General features: G+C 38.9%; 1 protein-coding gene across 1 annotated transcript in view; it reads left to right on the forward strand.

Moving 5' to 3' along the window:
* Positions 1-15603, forward strand: part of SYT10 (synaptotagmin 10) — a 106368-nt gene that overhangs the window by 88201 nt on the left and 2564 nt on the right. The window contains exons 5-6 of the mRNA XM_069586487.1: positions 10579-10750; positions 14777-14906. Of these exons, the coding sequence (XP_069442588.1) occupies positions 10579-10750; positions 14777-14906 (302 nt within the window). The remainder of the gene's footprint in view (positions 1-10578; positions 10751-14776; positions 14907-15603) is intronic.

Below are 15603 nucleotides of genomic sequence, written 5' to 3' on the forward strand. Positions count from 1 at the left end.
ACTGTGATATTGAATGGGTTGCCTTGGAGACAAAGAGAGATCATTCTGTCATTTTATATATATATACCACATCTTCTTTATCCATTCCACTATCAATGGACATTTAAGTTGCTTCCATGTCTTGGTTATTGTAAAGCAGCGTTGCAGTGAACATTGGGATACACGTATCCATTCATACTATGTTTTTTTCTGGGTATATGCCCAGGAATGGGATTGCTGTGTCATATGGTAGCTATATTTTTAGTTTTTGAAGTGAAGTGAAGTGTTAGTTGCTCAGTTGTGTCTGACTCTTTGTGACCCCATGGACTATAGCCTGCCAGGGTCCTCTGTCCATGGGATTTCCCAGGTGAGAATACTGGAATTCTTAAGGGAAAAAGAGAATGGGTAGACACTCCCTTCTCCAGGGGATCCTCCCAACCCATGGATCAAACCTGTGTCTCCAGCACGGTGGGCAGATTCTTTACTGTCTGAGCCGCCACGGAGACCCAGTTTTTGAAGAAACCTTCATAGTGGCTGTATCAATTTACATTTCCACCAACAGATTAGGAAGATTCCCTTCTTTCCACACCCTCTCCAGCCTATATGTTTTGTTGACTTTTTTTGATAATAGCAATTCTGACCTGTGTGAGGTGATATCTTATTAGAGTTTTGATTTGTATTTCTCTAAGTAATTAGCAATATTGAGCATCTTTTCATATGCCTTCTGGCCATCTATATGTCTTCTTTGAAGAAATGTCTAGATCTTCAGCCCATTTTTTGTTTCAGTTGTATTTTATAATTTTTATTTATTTCTTTATTATCTATATTTTTGCTGTGTTGGGTCTTTGTTGCTGCATATGCTTGTCTCTAGTTGAGGTGAACGGGAGCTACTCTGCAGAGGCCATTTGGGTTTCTCAATGTTGTGGCTTTTATTGTTGTGGAGCACGGGCTCTAGGGCTCATGGGCTTCAGTAGTTGCTGCATGTGGGCTCAGTAGCTGTAGCTCCTGGGCTCTTGAATGTATAGGCTTAAGAGTAGTTGTGGCTTGTGGGCTTAGTTGCTCCATGGAAGTGGGATCTTCCCAGATCAGGGACGGACCCTATATCTCCTGCATTGGCAGGTGTATTCTTTACTACTGAGCAACCAGGGAAGCCCTGGGTTGTTTGTTTTGATGATGTTAAACTGCATGCGCTGTTTGTAAATATTGAAAACAAACCCCTTGTCAGTCACATTGTTTGTAAATATTTTCTCCCTTTCTGTGGATTGTCTTTTAGTTTTGTTTATTGTTTCCTTTGCTATGCAAAAGCTTTTGAGTTTAATTAAGTCCCATTTGTTTATCTTTGCTTTTATTTCCAGTACTGTGAGAGATAGATAAAAAAAAAATGTTGCTGCGATTTATGTCAGAGAGTCTTCTGCCTATGTCTTACTGTAAGAGGTTTTTTTTTTTAAAATTTATTTATTTATTTTAATTGGAGGCTAATTACTTTACAATATTGTAGTGGTTTTTGCCATACATTGACATGAATCATCCCTGGGAGCTCTTAGAGTTTTATAGTGTCTGGTCTCACATTTAGGCCTTTAATCCATTTTGAGCTTATTTTTGTGTATGCTGCTAAAGAATGTTCTAATTTCATTTTTCAAACATATAGCTGTCTAGTTTTCCCAGCACCATTTATAGAAGGGACTATCTTACCTCCATTGTTTCATTGTTTAGTTTTCCCCCTTTTTTTATAGATTAATTGACCATAGGTGCATGGGTTCATTTCTGGGTTTTCCATCCTGTTCCATTGATCAATATTTCTATTTAGACAAACTCATAGAGTTAGAGAACAAACTTATGGTTACCAGGGGGAATGGGTTGGGGGAAGGAATAGCCAGGGATTAGGGGACTGCTATTGATAATACAACCTGGGCTTCCCTCATAGCTAAGTCAGTAAAGAATCTGCCTGCAATTCAGGAGATCTAGTGTTCAATTCCTGGTCAGGAAGATCCTCTAGAGAAGGAAATGGCAACCCATTCCAGTATTCTTGCCTGGAGAATCCCATGGACAGAGGAGCCTGGCGGCTACAGTCTATGGGGTCGCAAGAGTCAGACACGCCTTAGCAACTAAACCACCACCACACCCTGCTATATTTAAAATGGATAACCAACATGCACCTACTCTATAGGGAAGATAACTCTGCTCAATACTGTAACAGCCTAAATGGGAAAAGAATTAGAAAAAGAATGAAGTGAAGTGAAGTGAAGTCGCTCGGTCGGGTCTGACTCTTTGTGACCCGATGGACTGTAGCCCACCAGTCTCCTTGGTCCATGGGATTTTCCAGGCATGAATACTGGAGTGGGTTGCCATTTCTTTCTCCAGGGGATCTTCCCGACCCAGGGATCGAACCCAGGTCTCCTACATTGTAGCAGACGCTTTATCATCTGAGTTACCAGGGAAGCCCAGAAAAAGAATAGATGCATGTATATGTATAACTGAACCACTTTGCTGTAAACCTAAAACTAACACAACATTGTTAATCAACTCTGTATGTGTGTTTGTTAGTCACTCAGCTGAGTTTGACAACTGTATGCCAATATAAAATTAAAAGCTAAAAAAAATACAGTCATTGAATATTTCCCTTTTACCTTGTTTTCCTCTATATACCTTATTTCCAGCCACAAAATATGTTTTGGCCCCTTGGTACAAATGCTTATGAAATATACAGATACATTTTTCTAGAATCTAAAAAACATTCATTTCATTCATTTGCTGAAATAAATTAATGTCACATTTTTGGCTTATTCTAAGGAAATAAGATCTATTATTACATTGATAGAGTAAAAAAAAACCATGGTGCTATAATTGGAGGGTTCAGTTTAGTTCAGTTCAGTCGCTCAGTCGTGTCCGACTATTTGTGACCCCATGAATCGCAGCACGCCAGGCCTCCCTGTCCATCACCAACTCCCGGAGTTCACTCAGACTCATGTCCATCGAGTCCGTGATGCCATCCAGCCATCTCATCCTCGGTCATCCCCTCCTCCTGCCCCCAATCCCTCCCAGCATCAGAGTCTTTTCCAAAATTGGAGGGTAACTATAATAATAATAATAATAATAATAATAATAAAAGAACAAATGAAGATAGAATAGACAGTTTTACCACATAGTAAACTCACCCCAAGGCCTATATCCTCTTCCAAAACCATGCTTCCTTTTTATAAAACGGTGCAAAAAGCAAACTCTTGATAAATATTATATCAGTTCAGTTCAGTTCAGTTCAGTCGCTCAGTCTTGTCTGACTCTTTGTGACCCCATGGATTGCTGCATGCCAGGCTTCCCTGTCCATCATCAACTCCCAAAAGTTGCTCAAACTCATGTATATTGAGTCAATGATGCCATCCAACCCTCTCATTCTCTGTCGCCCCTTTCTCCTCCTGCTTTCAATCTTTCCCAGCATCAGGGTCTTTTCCAATGAGTCAGTTCTTCCCATTAGCTGGCCAAAGAATTTGAGCTTCAGCTTCAGTCCTTTCAATGACTATTGAGGACTGATTTCTTTTAGGATTGACTGGTTGGATATCCTTGCAGTCCAAGGGACTCTCAAGAGTCTTCTTCAACACCACAGTTCAAAAGCATCAATTCTTCAGTGCTCAGCTTTTGTTATGGTCCAACTCTCATATCCATACATGACTACTGGAGAAAACATAGCTTTCACTAGACAGATTTTGTCAGCAAAGTAATGTTTCTGCTTTTTAATATCCTGTCTAAGTGGGTTATAGTTTTCTTCCAAGGAGTAAGTGTCTTTTAATTCCATGGCTGCAGTCACCATCTCAGTGATTTTGGAGCCTAAGAAAATAAAGTCTGTCACTGTTTCCATTGTTTCCCCATCTATTTGCTATGAAGTGATGGGACCAGATGCCATGATCTTAGTGTTTTTTTTTTTTTTTTTAATGTTTTGGAGAAATAACTCCAGAAAGAATGAAGAGACAGAGCCAAAATGAAAACAATGCCCAGTTGTGGATGTGACCAGTGATGGAAGTAAAGTCTGATGCTGTAAAGAACAAGATTTCATAGGAAACTTGAATGTTAGGTCCATGAATCAAGGTAAATTGGAAGTGGTAAAGCAAGAGATGGCAAGAGTGAACATTATGATTTTAAGAATCAGTGAACTAAAATGGACTGGAATGGGCAAAATTAATTCAGGCGACCATTATATCTACTACTGTGGGCCACTATATCTACTACTATTCTTCTAAGAATCCCTTAGAAGAAATGGAGTAGCCCTCACAGTCAACAAAAGTCCGAAGTGCAGCACTTGGTTGCAATCTCAAAAGGATAGAATGATCTCTGTTCATTTCCAAGGTAAACAATTCAGTATCAGAGTAATCCAAGACTGTGTCCCAACCACTAATGCCAGATAAGCTGGCATTCACTGTTCTATGAAAACTTACAAGACCTTCTAGAACTAACATCCAAAAAAGTTGTCCTTTTCGTCATAGGGGACTGGAATGCAAAAGTAGGAAGTCAAAAGAAACAGAAAGAAAGTGAAAGTGAAAGTGAAGTCACTCAGTTGTATCCGACTCTGTGACCCCGTGGACTGTAGTCTACCAAGCTCCTCTGTCCATGGGATTCTACAGGCAAGGATACTGGAGTGGGTTGCCATTTCCTTCTCCAGGGGATCTTCCTGACCCAGGGATCAAACCCGAGTTTCCTGCATTGGAGGCAGACGCTTTAACCTCTGAGGCACCAGGGAAGCCCAGGAAGTCAAGAGAAACCTCTAGTAACAGGTAAGTTAAGGCTAACGAGTTTTGCCAAGATAATGCAATGCTCATAGCAAACACCCTCTTCCAACCACACAAGAAATAACTCTACACATGGACATCACCAGATGGTCAATATCGAAATGAGATTGATTATTTTCTTTGCAGCTGAAGATGGAGAAGCTCTAAACAGTCAGCAAAACAAGACTGGGAGCTGACTGTGGCTCAGATCATGAACTCCTTATTGCAAATATTGTATGATTTTCTACAATATTGTGGCAGTTTTTCTACTTAAGGTGATAGGAGTTAAGAGTGGAGATCAATCAGCTAGGGAAGACTTGTTAACAATTATTTGTCCTCTTTGGCCCATAAAAATATAGCCTAAATGAAATTTTCTCTTCCCTATTGGCATCATACAGACAATACATTTGAGGAAACTTCCTTGAGAATATATATAAACCAAATATTACCTTTTTTCATTTTATATGGCTGAGCATTTAATAAATGATTTGTAGTAATCATTCCTTCAATCCAAACTCTTTATCAAGCATGATGATTGAAACAGAACCTCTAAATTTAGTGCCTTTTCCAACAATTCAAGATAGTCCTAACAAGTATAGTTTTGCTAATTTCAATTCATTGTGATTATACATACTTATCTAGATACAATGTTGCTATTTCATAAATTTTAGTCTTCTAATTCTGAATCACTTTGAAGGAAATAAATACCATTTTTCCTATTGGGATTATATTCCTTAGATATCTCTTACAATAAAACATGTCCTCAAATAACTAAAAGACACATTATAATTTAGACTGGTTCTTGGTAAAATAGTGGGTTTTCTCTGTTGTATTAAACACAGTGATCAGCGAATTCTTTTCTAGCTCATTCAATAAGAAGTCTTATTCTGTTGCCCCCAGTTATGCCATTTAATTATAAAACTAGTACTACAATAGGACATCAGTCAGTCAGTTCAGTTGTTCGGTCATGTCCAACTCTTTGGGACCCCATGGACTGCAGCACGCCAGGCTTCCCTGTCCATCACCAACAATGGAGTTTGCTCAAACTCATGTATATTGAGTTAATGAGGCCATCCAACCATCTCATCCTCAGTCATTCCCTTCTGCTCCTGCCTTCAATCTTTCCCAGCGTCAAGGTCTTTCTAACAAGTCAGTTCTTCCCATCAGTGACTAAAGTATTGGAGCTTCAGCCTCAGCATCAGTTCTTCCAATGAATATTCAGGACTTATTTCTTTCAGGATAGACAGGATGGATCTCCTTGCAGTCCAAGGGACTCTCAAGAGTCTTCTCTAGCACCACAGTTCAAAACCATCAATTCTTTGGTGCTCAGCTTTCCTTACAGTCCAACTCTCACATCCATATGTGACTACTAGAAAAACCATAGCTTTGACTAGACAGACCTTTGTCGGCCAAGCAATGTCTCTGCTTTTAAATATGCTGTCTATGTTGTTCATAGCTTTTCTTCCAAGGAGAAAGTGTCTTTGAATTTCATGGCTGCAGTGATTTTGTAGCCCCCCAAAATAAAGTCTGACACTGTTTCTAATGTTTCCCCATCTATTTGCTGTGAAGTGATGGGACCAGATACCATGATCTTTGTTTCTTCAATGCTGAGTTTTAAGTCAGCTTTTTCACTCTCCTCTTTCAATTTCATCAAGAGGCTCTTTAGTTTCTCTTCACTCTGACATAAGGGTGGTGTCATCTGCATATCTGAGGTTATTGATATTTCTTCTGGCATTCTTGATTCCAGATTGTGCTTCATCCAGCCCAGCATTTCACATGATGTACTCTGCATATAAGTTAAATAAGCAGCATGACAATATACAGCCTTGATGTCCTCCTTTCCCAATTTGGAACCAGTCTTTTGTTCCATGTCCAATTCCAACTGTTGCTTCTTGACCTCCATACAGATTTCAGAGGTGGCAGATAAATTGGTCTGGTATTCCCATCTCTTAGAATTTTCCACTGTTTGTTATGATCCATACAGTCAAAGGCTTTGGCATAGTCAATAAAGCAGAAGTAGATGTTTTTCTGGAACTTCCTAGCTTTTTAGATGATCCAGTGAATGTTGGCAATTTGATTTCCAGTTCCTCTGCCTTTTCAAAGTCCAGCTTAAACATCTGGAAGTTCTCAGTTCCTGTACTGCTGAAGTCTGGCTTGTAGAATTTTGAGCATCACTTTGCTAGCACATGGGATGACTGCAATGGTGCAGTAGTTTAAACAATCTTTGACGTTGCCTTTCTTTGGGATTGGAATGAAAACTGACTTTTCCAGTCCTGCGGCCACTGCTTAGTTTACCAAATTTGCTGGCATACTGAGTGCAGCACTTTCACAGCATCATCTTTTAGGATTTGAAATATCTCAACTGTAGTTCCATCACCTCCACTAGCTTTGTTCATTGTGATGCTTCCTCAGGCCTACTTTACTTCTCAATCCAGGATATATGGCTCTAGGTCAGTGATCATACCATTGTGGTTACCCTGGTCACTAAGATCTTTTTTGTATAGTTCTTATGTGTATTCCTGCCACCTCTTAATAACTTCTGCTTCTGTTAGGTCCTTAACTTTTCTGTCCTTTGCTGTGCCCATTTTTGCATGAAATATTCCCTTGGTGTCTCTAATTTTCTTTAAGAGATAGCTAGTCTTTTACATTCTATTGTTTTCCTCTATTTCTTTGCATTGATCACTGGGAAAGGCTTTCTTATCTCTCCTTGTTATTTTTTGGAACTCTGCATTCAAATGGGTATATCTCCTTTTCTCCTTTGCCTTTAGCTTTTCTTCTTTTCTTAGCAATTTGTAAAGTCTTCTCAGGCAACCATTTTGCCTTTATTTTTATTGAGGATGGTCCCAAGAAAAATGGTCTCAAGAGGATGGTCTCTTCCCTACAATGTCATGAACCTCTGTCCACAGTTTTCCAGGTACTCTGTGTATAAGATTTAATCCCTTGAACTGTTTGTCACATCCACTGTATAATTAAGAGATTTGATTTAGGTCATACCTGAATGATCTAGTGGTTTTCCCTACTTTCTTCAGTTTTAGCCTAAATTTTGTAATAAGGAATTCATGATCTGAGCCACAGAAGATTGTTTTGGCTGACTGTATAGAGCTTTTCCATCTTCAGCTGCAAAGAAAATAATCAAACTCATTTCGATATTGATCATCTGGTGATGTTCATGTGTAGAGTTGCCTCTTGTGTTTTTGGAAGTGGATGTTTGCTATGAGCAGTGTGTTATCTTGATCTTGGCAAAACTCTGTTAGCCTTTGCCCTGCTTCGTTTTGTACTCCAAGACTAAACTTGCCTGTTACTCCAGGTATCTCTTGACTTCCTATTTTTGCATTCCTGTCCCTTATGATGAAAAGTACATTTTTTTTTATGTTAGTTCTAAAAGATCTTGTAGATCATCATAGAACTGTTCAGCTTCTTTAGCATAAGTGGTTGGACATAGACAGATTATTCTGATATTGAATGATTTGCCTTGTAAATGAATAGAGATCATTCTTTCATTTTTGAGATTGCACACAAGTACTGCATTTCAGACTCTTTTGTTGACTATGAGGGCTACTCCATTTTTTTCTAAGTGATTCTTGCCCACAGTAGTAGATATAATAAACATCTAAATTAAATTCACCCATTCTGGTTCATTTTAGTTCACTGATTCATAAAATGTCAATGGTCACTGTTGCCATCTCCTGTTTGACCACTTCCAATTTACCTTGATTCATATACCTAACATTCCAGTTTCCAATGCAATATTGTTCATAGGAAGGCATCAGACATTGCTTCCATCACCAGTCACATTCACATCTGGGCATTGTTTTCACTGTGGTTCTGTCTCTCTATCTTTCTGGAGTTCAGTTCAGTTCAGTTCAGTTCAGTTCAGTTCAGTCGCTCAGTCGTGTCCGACTCTTTGCGATCCCATGAATCGCAGCACGCCAGGCCTCCCTGTCAATCACCATCTCCCGGAGTTCACTCAAACTCACATCCATCGAGTCGGTGATGCCATCCAGCCATCTCATCCTCTTCGTCCCCTTCTCCTCCTGCCCCCAACCCCTCCCAGCATCAGAGTCTTTTCCAATGAGTAAACTCTTTGCATGAGGTGGCCAAAGTACTGGAGTTTCAGCTTTAGCATCATTTCTTCCAAAGAACACCCAAGGTTGATCTCCTTTAGAATGGACTGGTTGAATCTCCTTGCAGTCCAGGGGACTCTCAAGAGTCTTCTCCAACACCACAGTTCAAAACCATCAATTCTTTGGCACTCAGCTTTCTTCACAGTCCAACTCTCACATCCATACATGACCACTGGAGAAGCCATAGCCTTGACTAGGTTGACCTTTGTTGGCAAAGTAATGTCTCTGCTTTTGAATATGCTATCTAGGTTAGTCATAACTTTCTTTCCAAGGAGTAAGTGTCTTTTAATTTCATGGCTGCAGTCACCATCTGCAGTGATTTTGGAGCCCAAATAATAAAGTCTGACACTGTTTCCACTGTTTCCCCATCTATTTCCCATGAAGTGATGGGACCACATGCCATGATCTTAGTTTTTGGAATGTTGAGCTTAAGCCAACTTTTTCACTCTCATCTTTCACTTTCATCAAGAGGCTTTTTAGTTGCTCTTCACTTTCTGCCAAAAGGGTGGTGTCATCTGCATATATGAGGTTATTGATATTTCTCCTGGCAGTCTTGACTCCAGATTGTGCTTCTTCCAGCCCCGCGTTTCTCATGATATACTCTGCACATAAGTTAAATAAGCAGAGTGACAATATACAGCTTTGATGCACTCCTTTTCCTATTTGGAACCAGTCTGTTATTCCATGTCCAGTTCTGTTGCTTCCTGACCTGCATATAGGTTTCTCAAGAGTTATTTCTCCACTATTCCAGTAGTATATTGGGCTCCTACCTATCTGAGGAGTTCATCTTTCAATGTCTTATCCTTTTGCCTTTTCATGCTGTTCACGGGGTTCTCAAGGCAAGAATACTGAAGTGGTTTGCCATTCCCTTCTCCAGTGGACCACGTTTTGTCAGATCTCTACACCATGATCCATCCATCTTGAGTGGCCCTACATGGCATGGCTCAAAGTTTCATTTAGTTAGACAAGGCTGTATTCTATGTGATCAGTTTGGTTAGTTTTCTGTGATTGTGGTTTTCATTCTATCTGCTTTCTGATGGAGAGGGATAAGAGACTTATGAAAACTTCCTGATGGGAGAGACTGACTGTGGGGGAATCTAGTTCTTGTTCTGATAGGTGGTACCATGCTCAGTATATCTTTAATCCAATTTTTGTTGGTGAGTGTGGCTGTGTTCCCTTCCTGTTGTTTGGCTGAGGGCAACTATGGTAGAGGTAATGGTGATAATGGAGACTTCCTTCAAAAGAACTTCTGCCTACACTGTTGTACTCAGTGTCCCTGACTCCACAGCAGGCCACTGTTGACCGATGCTTTCTCCAGAGACTCTTGGACACACACATGCAGGTCTGGCTCAGTCTCCTGTGGGGACACTGCTCCTTTCTCTTGGATCCTGGTGGGCACAAGGTGTGGTTTATGCCCTCCAAGAGTCTCTTTCCCCAGTCCAGCAGAAGTTCTGTAATCAAATCCCACTGGCCTCCAAAGTCAAAGTCCCTGGGAGTTCTCAGTCCTTTTGCTGGATCCCCAGGTTGGGAAATCTTTTTAGGTCCTAGAACTTTCTTAACAGTGCAAGAATTTCTTTGGTATAATTGAAACTATAGGACATAATATACCATTATAGGACATAATATACCACTTTCCTTATTTAATAAAATTAACCACAGTTTTATTTATGCTTTGTACTACTATTTGCATTTTATTAAAACTACCTTTCTATTGCTAGATCCTTATGTCAAAGTGTCTCTTATGTGTGAGGGTAGAAGATTAAAAAAGAAGAAGACGACCACGAAGAAAAACACTCTAAACCCTGTGTACAATGAGGCAATTATTTTCGACATCCCTCCAGAGAACGTGGACCAGGTCAGCCTTTCCATTGCAGTCATGGATTATGATAGGTATGTTTATTTTTCTACTCACAGAGTAATTGCTACATTTAGTCATACGTGGACTGAATTCAGCTTTTTGGGTTGTTTTCTGCTATAAGAATTTTAATTTAAATTGGAAAATGGAAAAATTATTCATTCAAAATTTACTTTATTCTATGCTATAACATTTCATTTCTCTTTTCCAAAGGACAGGATTCTGAAGTTGAAGGACAGGTTACCTGAGTATTGTGACATAATGGGTGTGGAAGTTGCATGGGATACATTATAAGAAACACTTTTGTGAATTTTTTTTTAAAAATAGTAACAGCATAAATTGCAATCAATGGATTTTGCTTTTCCAAGTGGGCTGGAATATGAATATCATGATGCTTACCTGAGCTCTATCATTAGTTAGCTGTGTAAAGGGCAAGTTTTCTCTTAGATATTCACTTTTCCATTTTTAAAACATTAGTATAATGTGGGATTGTGAACAGTGAGTACTAAGAGTTGAAGGTGAATATTGTCCATATTGTTATTGCCTTGAAGGTTTCACACTAATCTTAAATCATTGCTTTATGGATAGTTCTTCTAGCACACACACTTTGATTACTTCTCCTTTCATAAAATCAATAGGTAACTCCTGAGTAAAGCACTAAATCTTCTTCCTGTTGCAGCACCTACTCCTTTCTTATCTGAAATGTTGCCCTGCTCAGTTTATCTCATTCCATTCATGGTTCACAGCTCTGCTTGAGTCACCACTTCTGCGTCTTCCTTGGCTAACCAATCTCTTCTTCCTCTGAACTTGTGTTCCACTGAAGTTCTTTGCTATATAATTCTTCTTATTTTCTTTTTATATTTATAAGGCTTTCAAAAATGAATCTTGTATATTTAAGCTACAAAATTATCAGCACATAGATAGTGTCTTATTTTGTTCTAGAGATAACACAAGTGGTACAGAATAAACATACATAAATATTCAGAGTGTCCATTTTGTATTATTATGCAAATGGTAGTAGCCAGGACCCTATAACAGAGACATTAAAAATGTATACTCTGGATGACAGCTAGAAAAATGAAGTACTGAAAGATAAGATGATTTGTACTATTAGTTTAAATCAAAGTTTATAGAAAAGCCTACACTGTTTAAAGAGAGAGAGAGAAATCTTGAATTTCTAGTTGAAATGGAAAACTCTAAAAATATTACTGTGTTTCGATCAGAACCCCTTCTTTCACTTTATCAAAAAAATTACTCCCATTGATTTCTCACAGCAAAGACTGTAGGTAGATACAACTGAGCATTTGTCACCCAAATAACTTTAGGGAAGTGGACCCTGAAAATCTGTAAAATGAATTTTTAAAGTTATTTATAAAAATATACTTTTGAGGGACTTCATTTTTAGGGGAAAGATACTAAGCATCAGTTCAGTTCAGTCACTCAGTCGTGTCTGACTCTTTGTGACTCCATGGACTGCAGCACACAGGCTTCCCTGTCCATCATCAACTACCAGAGTTTGCTCAAACTGTGTTTTTTCTTATCTACCTTTTAGTCTGCTAATGACATTAATTCAATAGGTTGTAAACTCTTTGAGGGCAATGACTTGTTTGTTGTTTTATCCCCAGTGTCTAGGAAAAACCTGTGGCTCCTTTAAGAATCTCAATAAATATTTGTTGCATACTGAGAAAGTGAATAATTGAATTAAGGAATTTATACTCAAGAATCCTGAATATCCTTAATTGTATAACAGTGGACACTATGATTAAATGTCATCTTCCAATCCCTTCTGAAATTCAGTCGGTTCAGCTCAGTCGTTCAGCAGTGTCTTATTCTTTGTGACCCCATGGACTACAGCATGCCAGGCTTCCCTGTCTATCACCAACTCCCAGACCTTGCTCAAACTCATGTCCATCGAGTTGGTGATGCCATCCAACCATCTCATCCTCTATTGTCTCCTTCTCCTCCTGCCTTTGAGCCTTCTCAGCATCAGTATCTTTTCTAATGAGTCAGCTCTTCACATCAGGTGGCCAAAGTATTAGAGTTTCAGCTTCAGCATCAGTCCTTCCATATTCAGGACTGATTTCCTTTAGGATGGACTGGTTGGATCTTCTTGCTGTCCAAGGGACTCTCAACACCACAGTTCAAAAGCATCAATTCTTTAGCGCTCAGCTTTCATTATAGTCCAACTTGCACATTCATTCATGACTACTGGAAAAACCATTGCTTCGACTAGACAGACCTTTGTCGGAAAAGTAAGGTCTCTGCTTTTTAATATGCTGTCTAGGTTGCTCATCAGAGAAGGCAATGACACCCCACTCCAGTACTCTTGCCTGGAAAACCCCATGGACAGAGGAGCCTGGTAGGCTGCAGTCCATGGGGTCGCTACGAGTCGGACACGACTGAGTGACTTCACTTTCACTTTTCACTTGCATGCATTGGAGAAGGAAATGGCAACCCACTCCAGTGTTTTTGCCTGCAGAATCCCAGGGACGGGGAGCCTGGTGGGCTGCTGTCTCTGGGGTCTCATGGAGTCGGGCACAACTGAAGCGACTTAGCAGCAGTAGCAGCTAGGTTGTTCATAGCTTTTCTTCCAAGGAGCAATTGTCTTCTAATTCCATGGCTGCAGTCACCAGATACAGTGATTTTGGAGCACCCCAAAGTCTGTCACTGTTTCCATTATTTCCCTATCTATTTGTCATGACATGATGGGACCAGATGCCATGATCTTTACTTTTTTGAATGTTGAGTTTTAAGCCAGCTTTTTCACTCTCCTCTTTCACTTTCATTAAGAGGCTCTTTGGTTCCTCTTTGCTTTCTGCCATAATACATCAATTAATTACTACATCATTAATTAATTGTGCAATTAATACATCAGTGACAGTGAGAAATGTCCAAAAATCATCTCAAAAATCTCCTTAGAGTTTATGTCAAAATAATGCTAGAAAAAATGCCTTTAACTTGCATTCTGTTCTTGAGAAGCAGCTTACCCCATGTGTGTTTGGGTCAACTCTTTTGATTCAAGTCTTCTATCTCTTACTAAGTGTACAAAGGCAGGCAGGTCCCTTCTGAATTTTTAACTTCTTTGTCTGCAAAATGAGTTGATAATAATGATATTCATGGTCATGATGTAAAGATTAAGTGAGTCAGTAGATTTAAATTACTTAGAAAAGTGTCTCACACATAATAAGCTCTCAAAAACATTAACTATCATTATTATTTTGATTTATTGTTATGAAAACAAGGCAGGAATAGAAAACAAGAATGTTCACTATGCTCTGATGCTATGTAGTAAGTTAAATGCCATGGTTCAAAATGTAGCCCTTCCCTGTTTATTTATTATACCAGTGGTAACATTCACTGACATATCATTTAAAATCAATTAATTATGGTCATTTATACAAGCTCATTTATATTGAACTCTTTGTGAGTAATTTATGCATCATTATAAAACATTAAGCCCTTTGGGAAAAGGAGATTAGAGTTACATCACTTAAAGTTAATAGGTCTGCTTCCAAGAAAGAAACTTATCATATAGGTAAGGACCAACTGGCGTTTCTCATTCACACTCCTATTATTGTGAAATGTGCTTAATTTACAGATTAAAATAAAGCACTAAAATAGTTGTGTATAGTCCTTTTACAAATTCATTTTTGAATGCTGATCCTGCTCAGTCATTTCAGTTGTGTCCTACTCTTTGCGACCCTATTGACTGTAGCCCACCAGGCTCCTCTGTCCAAGGGATTCTCTAGGCAAGAACACTGAAGTGAGTTGCCATGACCGATTCCAGGGGATCTTCCTGACCTAGGAATCGAACCTGTGTATTTCATATCTCCTGCGTTGGCAGTTGGGTTTACCACTAGAACCATCTGGGAAGCCCAATCTTGTTTAGTAAGTTTTAACTTACTTAAGACTCTTCATTAGACCTGAAGTAGTTTAATATGTAAAACTGTCTAGAACTTATCACAAAATCTACTGCTTTAATTGTGCTTAAAATTCTGTTAAGGTGTGTGAAACTTATCTTTGAATATTGGAATGAAAGTAAAATATTCTCCAAATCACAGGGTAGGACACAATGAGGTCATAGGAGTGTGTAGAACAGGACTGGACGCTGAGGGTCTTGGGCGAGACCACTGGAATGAAATGTTGACCTATCACCGAAAACCAATAACACATTGGCACCCCTTGCTGGAGGTAAGCTCTGCACCTCTCTCGCATCTACTTTCTTCTTTATCTCTTATTTAAATATTGTTTATCTGGTAACATTTCACTAACATTTTACATATTCACCTTTAAAAAAAAAATAGCTATTTGCTCTTGTTTTTGTCCCACAGACCCTGTTATCCAGTATGCAAAGTTCTGTATGTCTTGTTGGTTTTTAAAAATAACTAAATTTTCTGAGTTTGATATTCCTTTAGAATAAGTCCATAAAAACTGCAAATCTGTTATTTTCTCTACATAGTCTGAAAATTTGTGTCATTAAGTGGTGGAGCAATGAAGTAAATTTATTATTACCTGCAAACTGAACTTTTTTGCTTCTCTTGTGAAAACAGCCACCTCACCTAAACTTCCCAAGAATCCCTAAATAAAGATGTCACTTAACATGTAACAGGGCAGGTATAGAGTTACTGGCTCTGTTCAGGAAGTAAAAAGTCTCACAGATTGTTTTTAAAAATATTGAGGCATCCGTTTGCCTAAGTTGAAAACCTGGCTCTGCTGTGTGACCACATATTGGGCAATATATAAACCTAAGTTTCTGTTATTACTACTTACTAGCAGTAAACTTAGAGTAAAACTAGATGAACTGCTGACTATGAAGTACTTAACACAGCTTAGCACAATGTTGTTCTAAATATAACTAATACCAATAGTTATATTAACTAGAAGTGAT

This window comes from Ovis canadensis, chromosome 3 (assembly GCF_042477335.2).
Source record: "Ovis canadensis isolate MfBH-ARS-UI-01 breed Bighorn chromosome 3, ARS-UI_OviCan_v2, whole genome shotgun sequence".
NCBI lineage: Eukaryota > Metazoa > Chordata > Mammalia > Artiodactyla > Bovidae > Ovis > Ovis canadensis.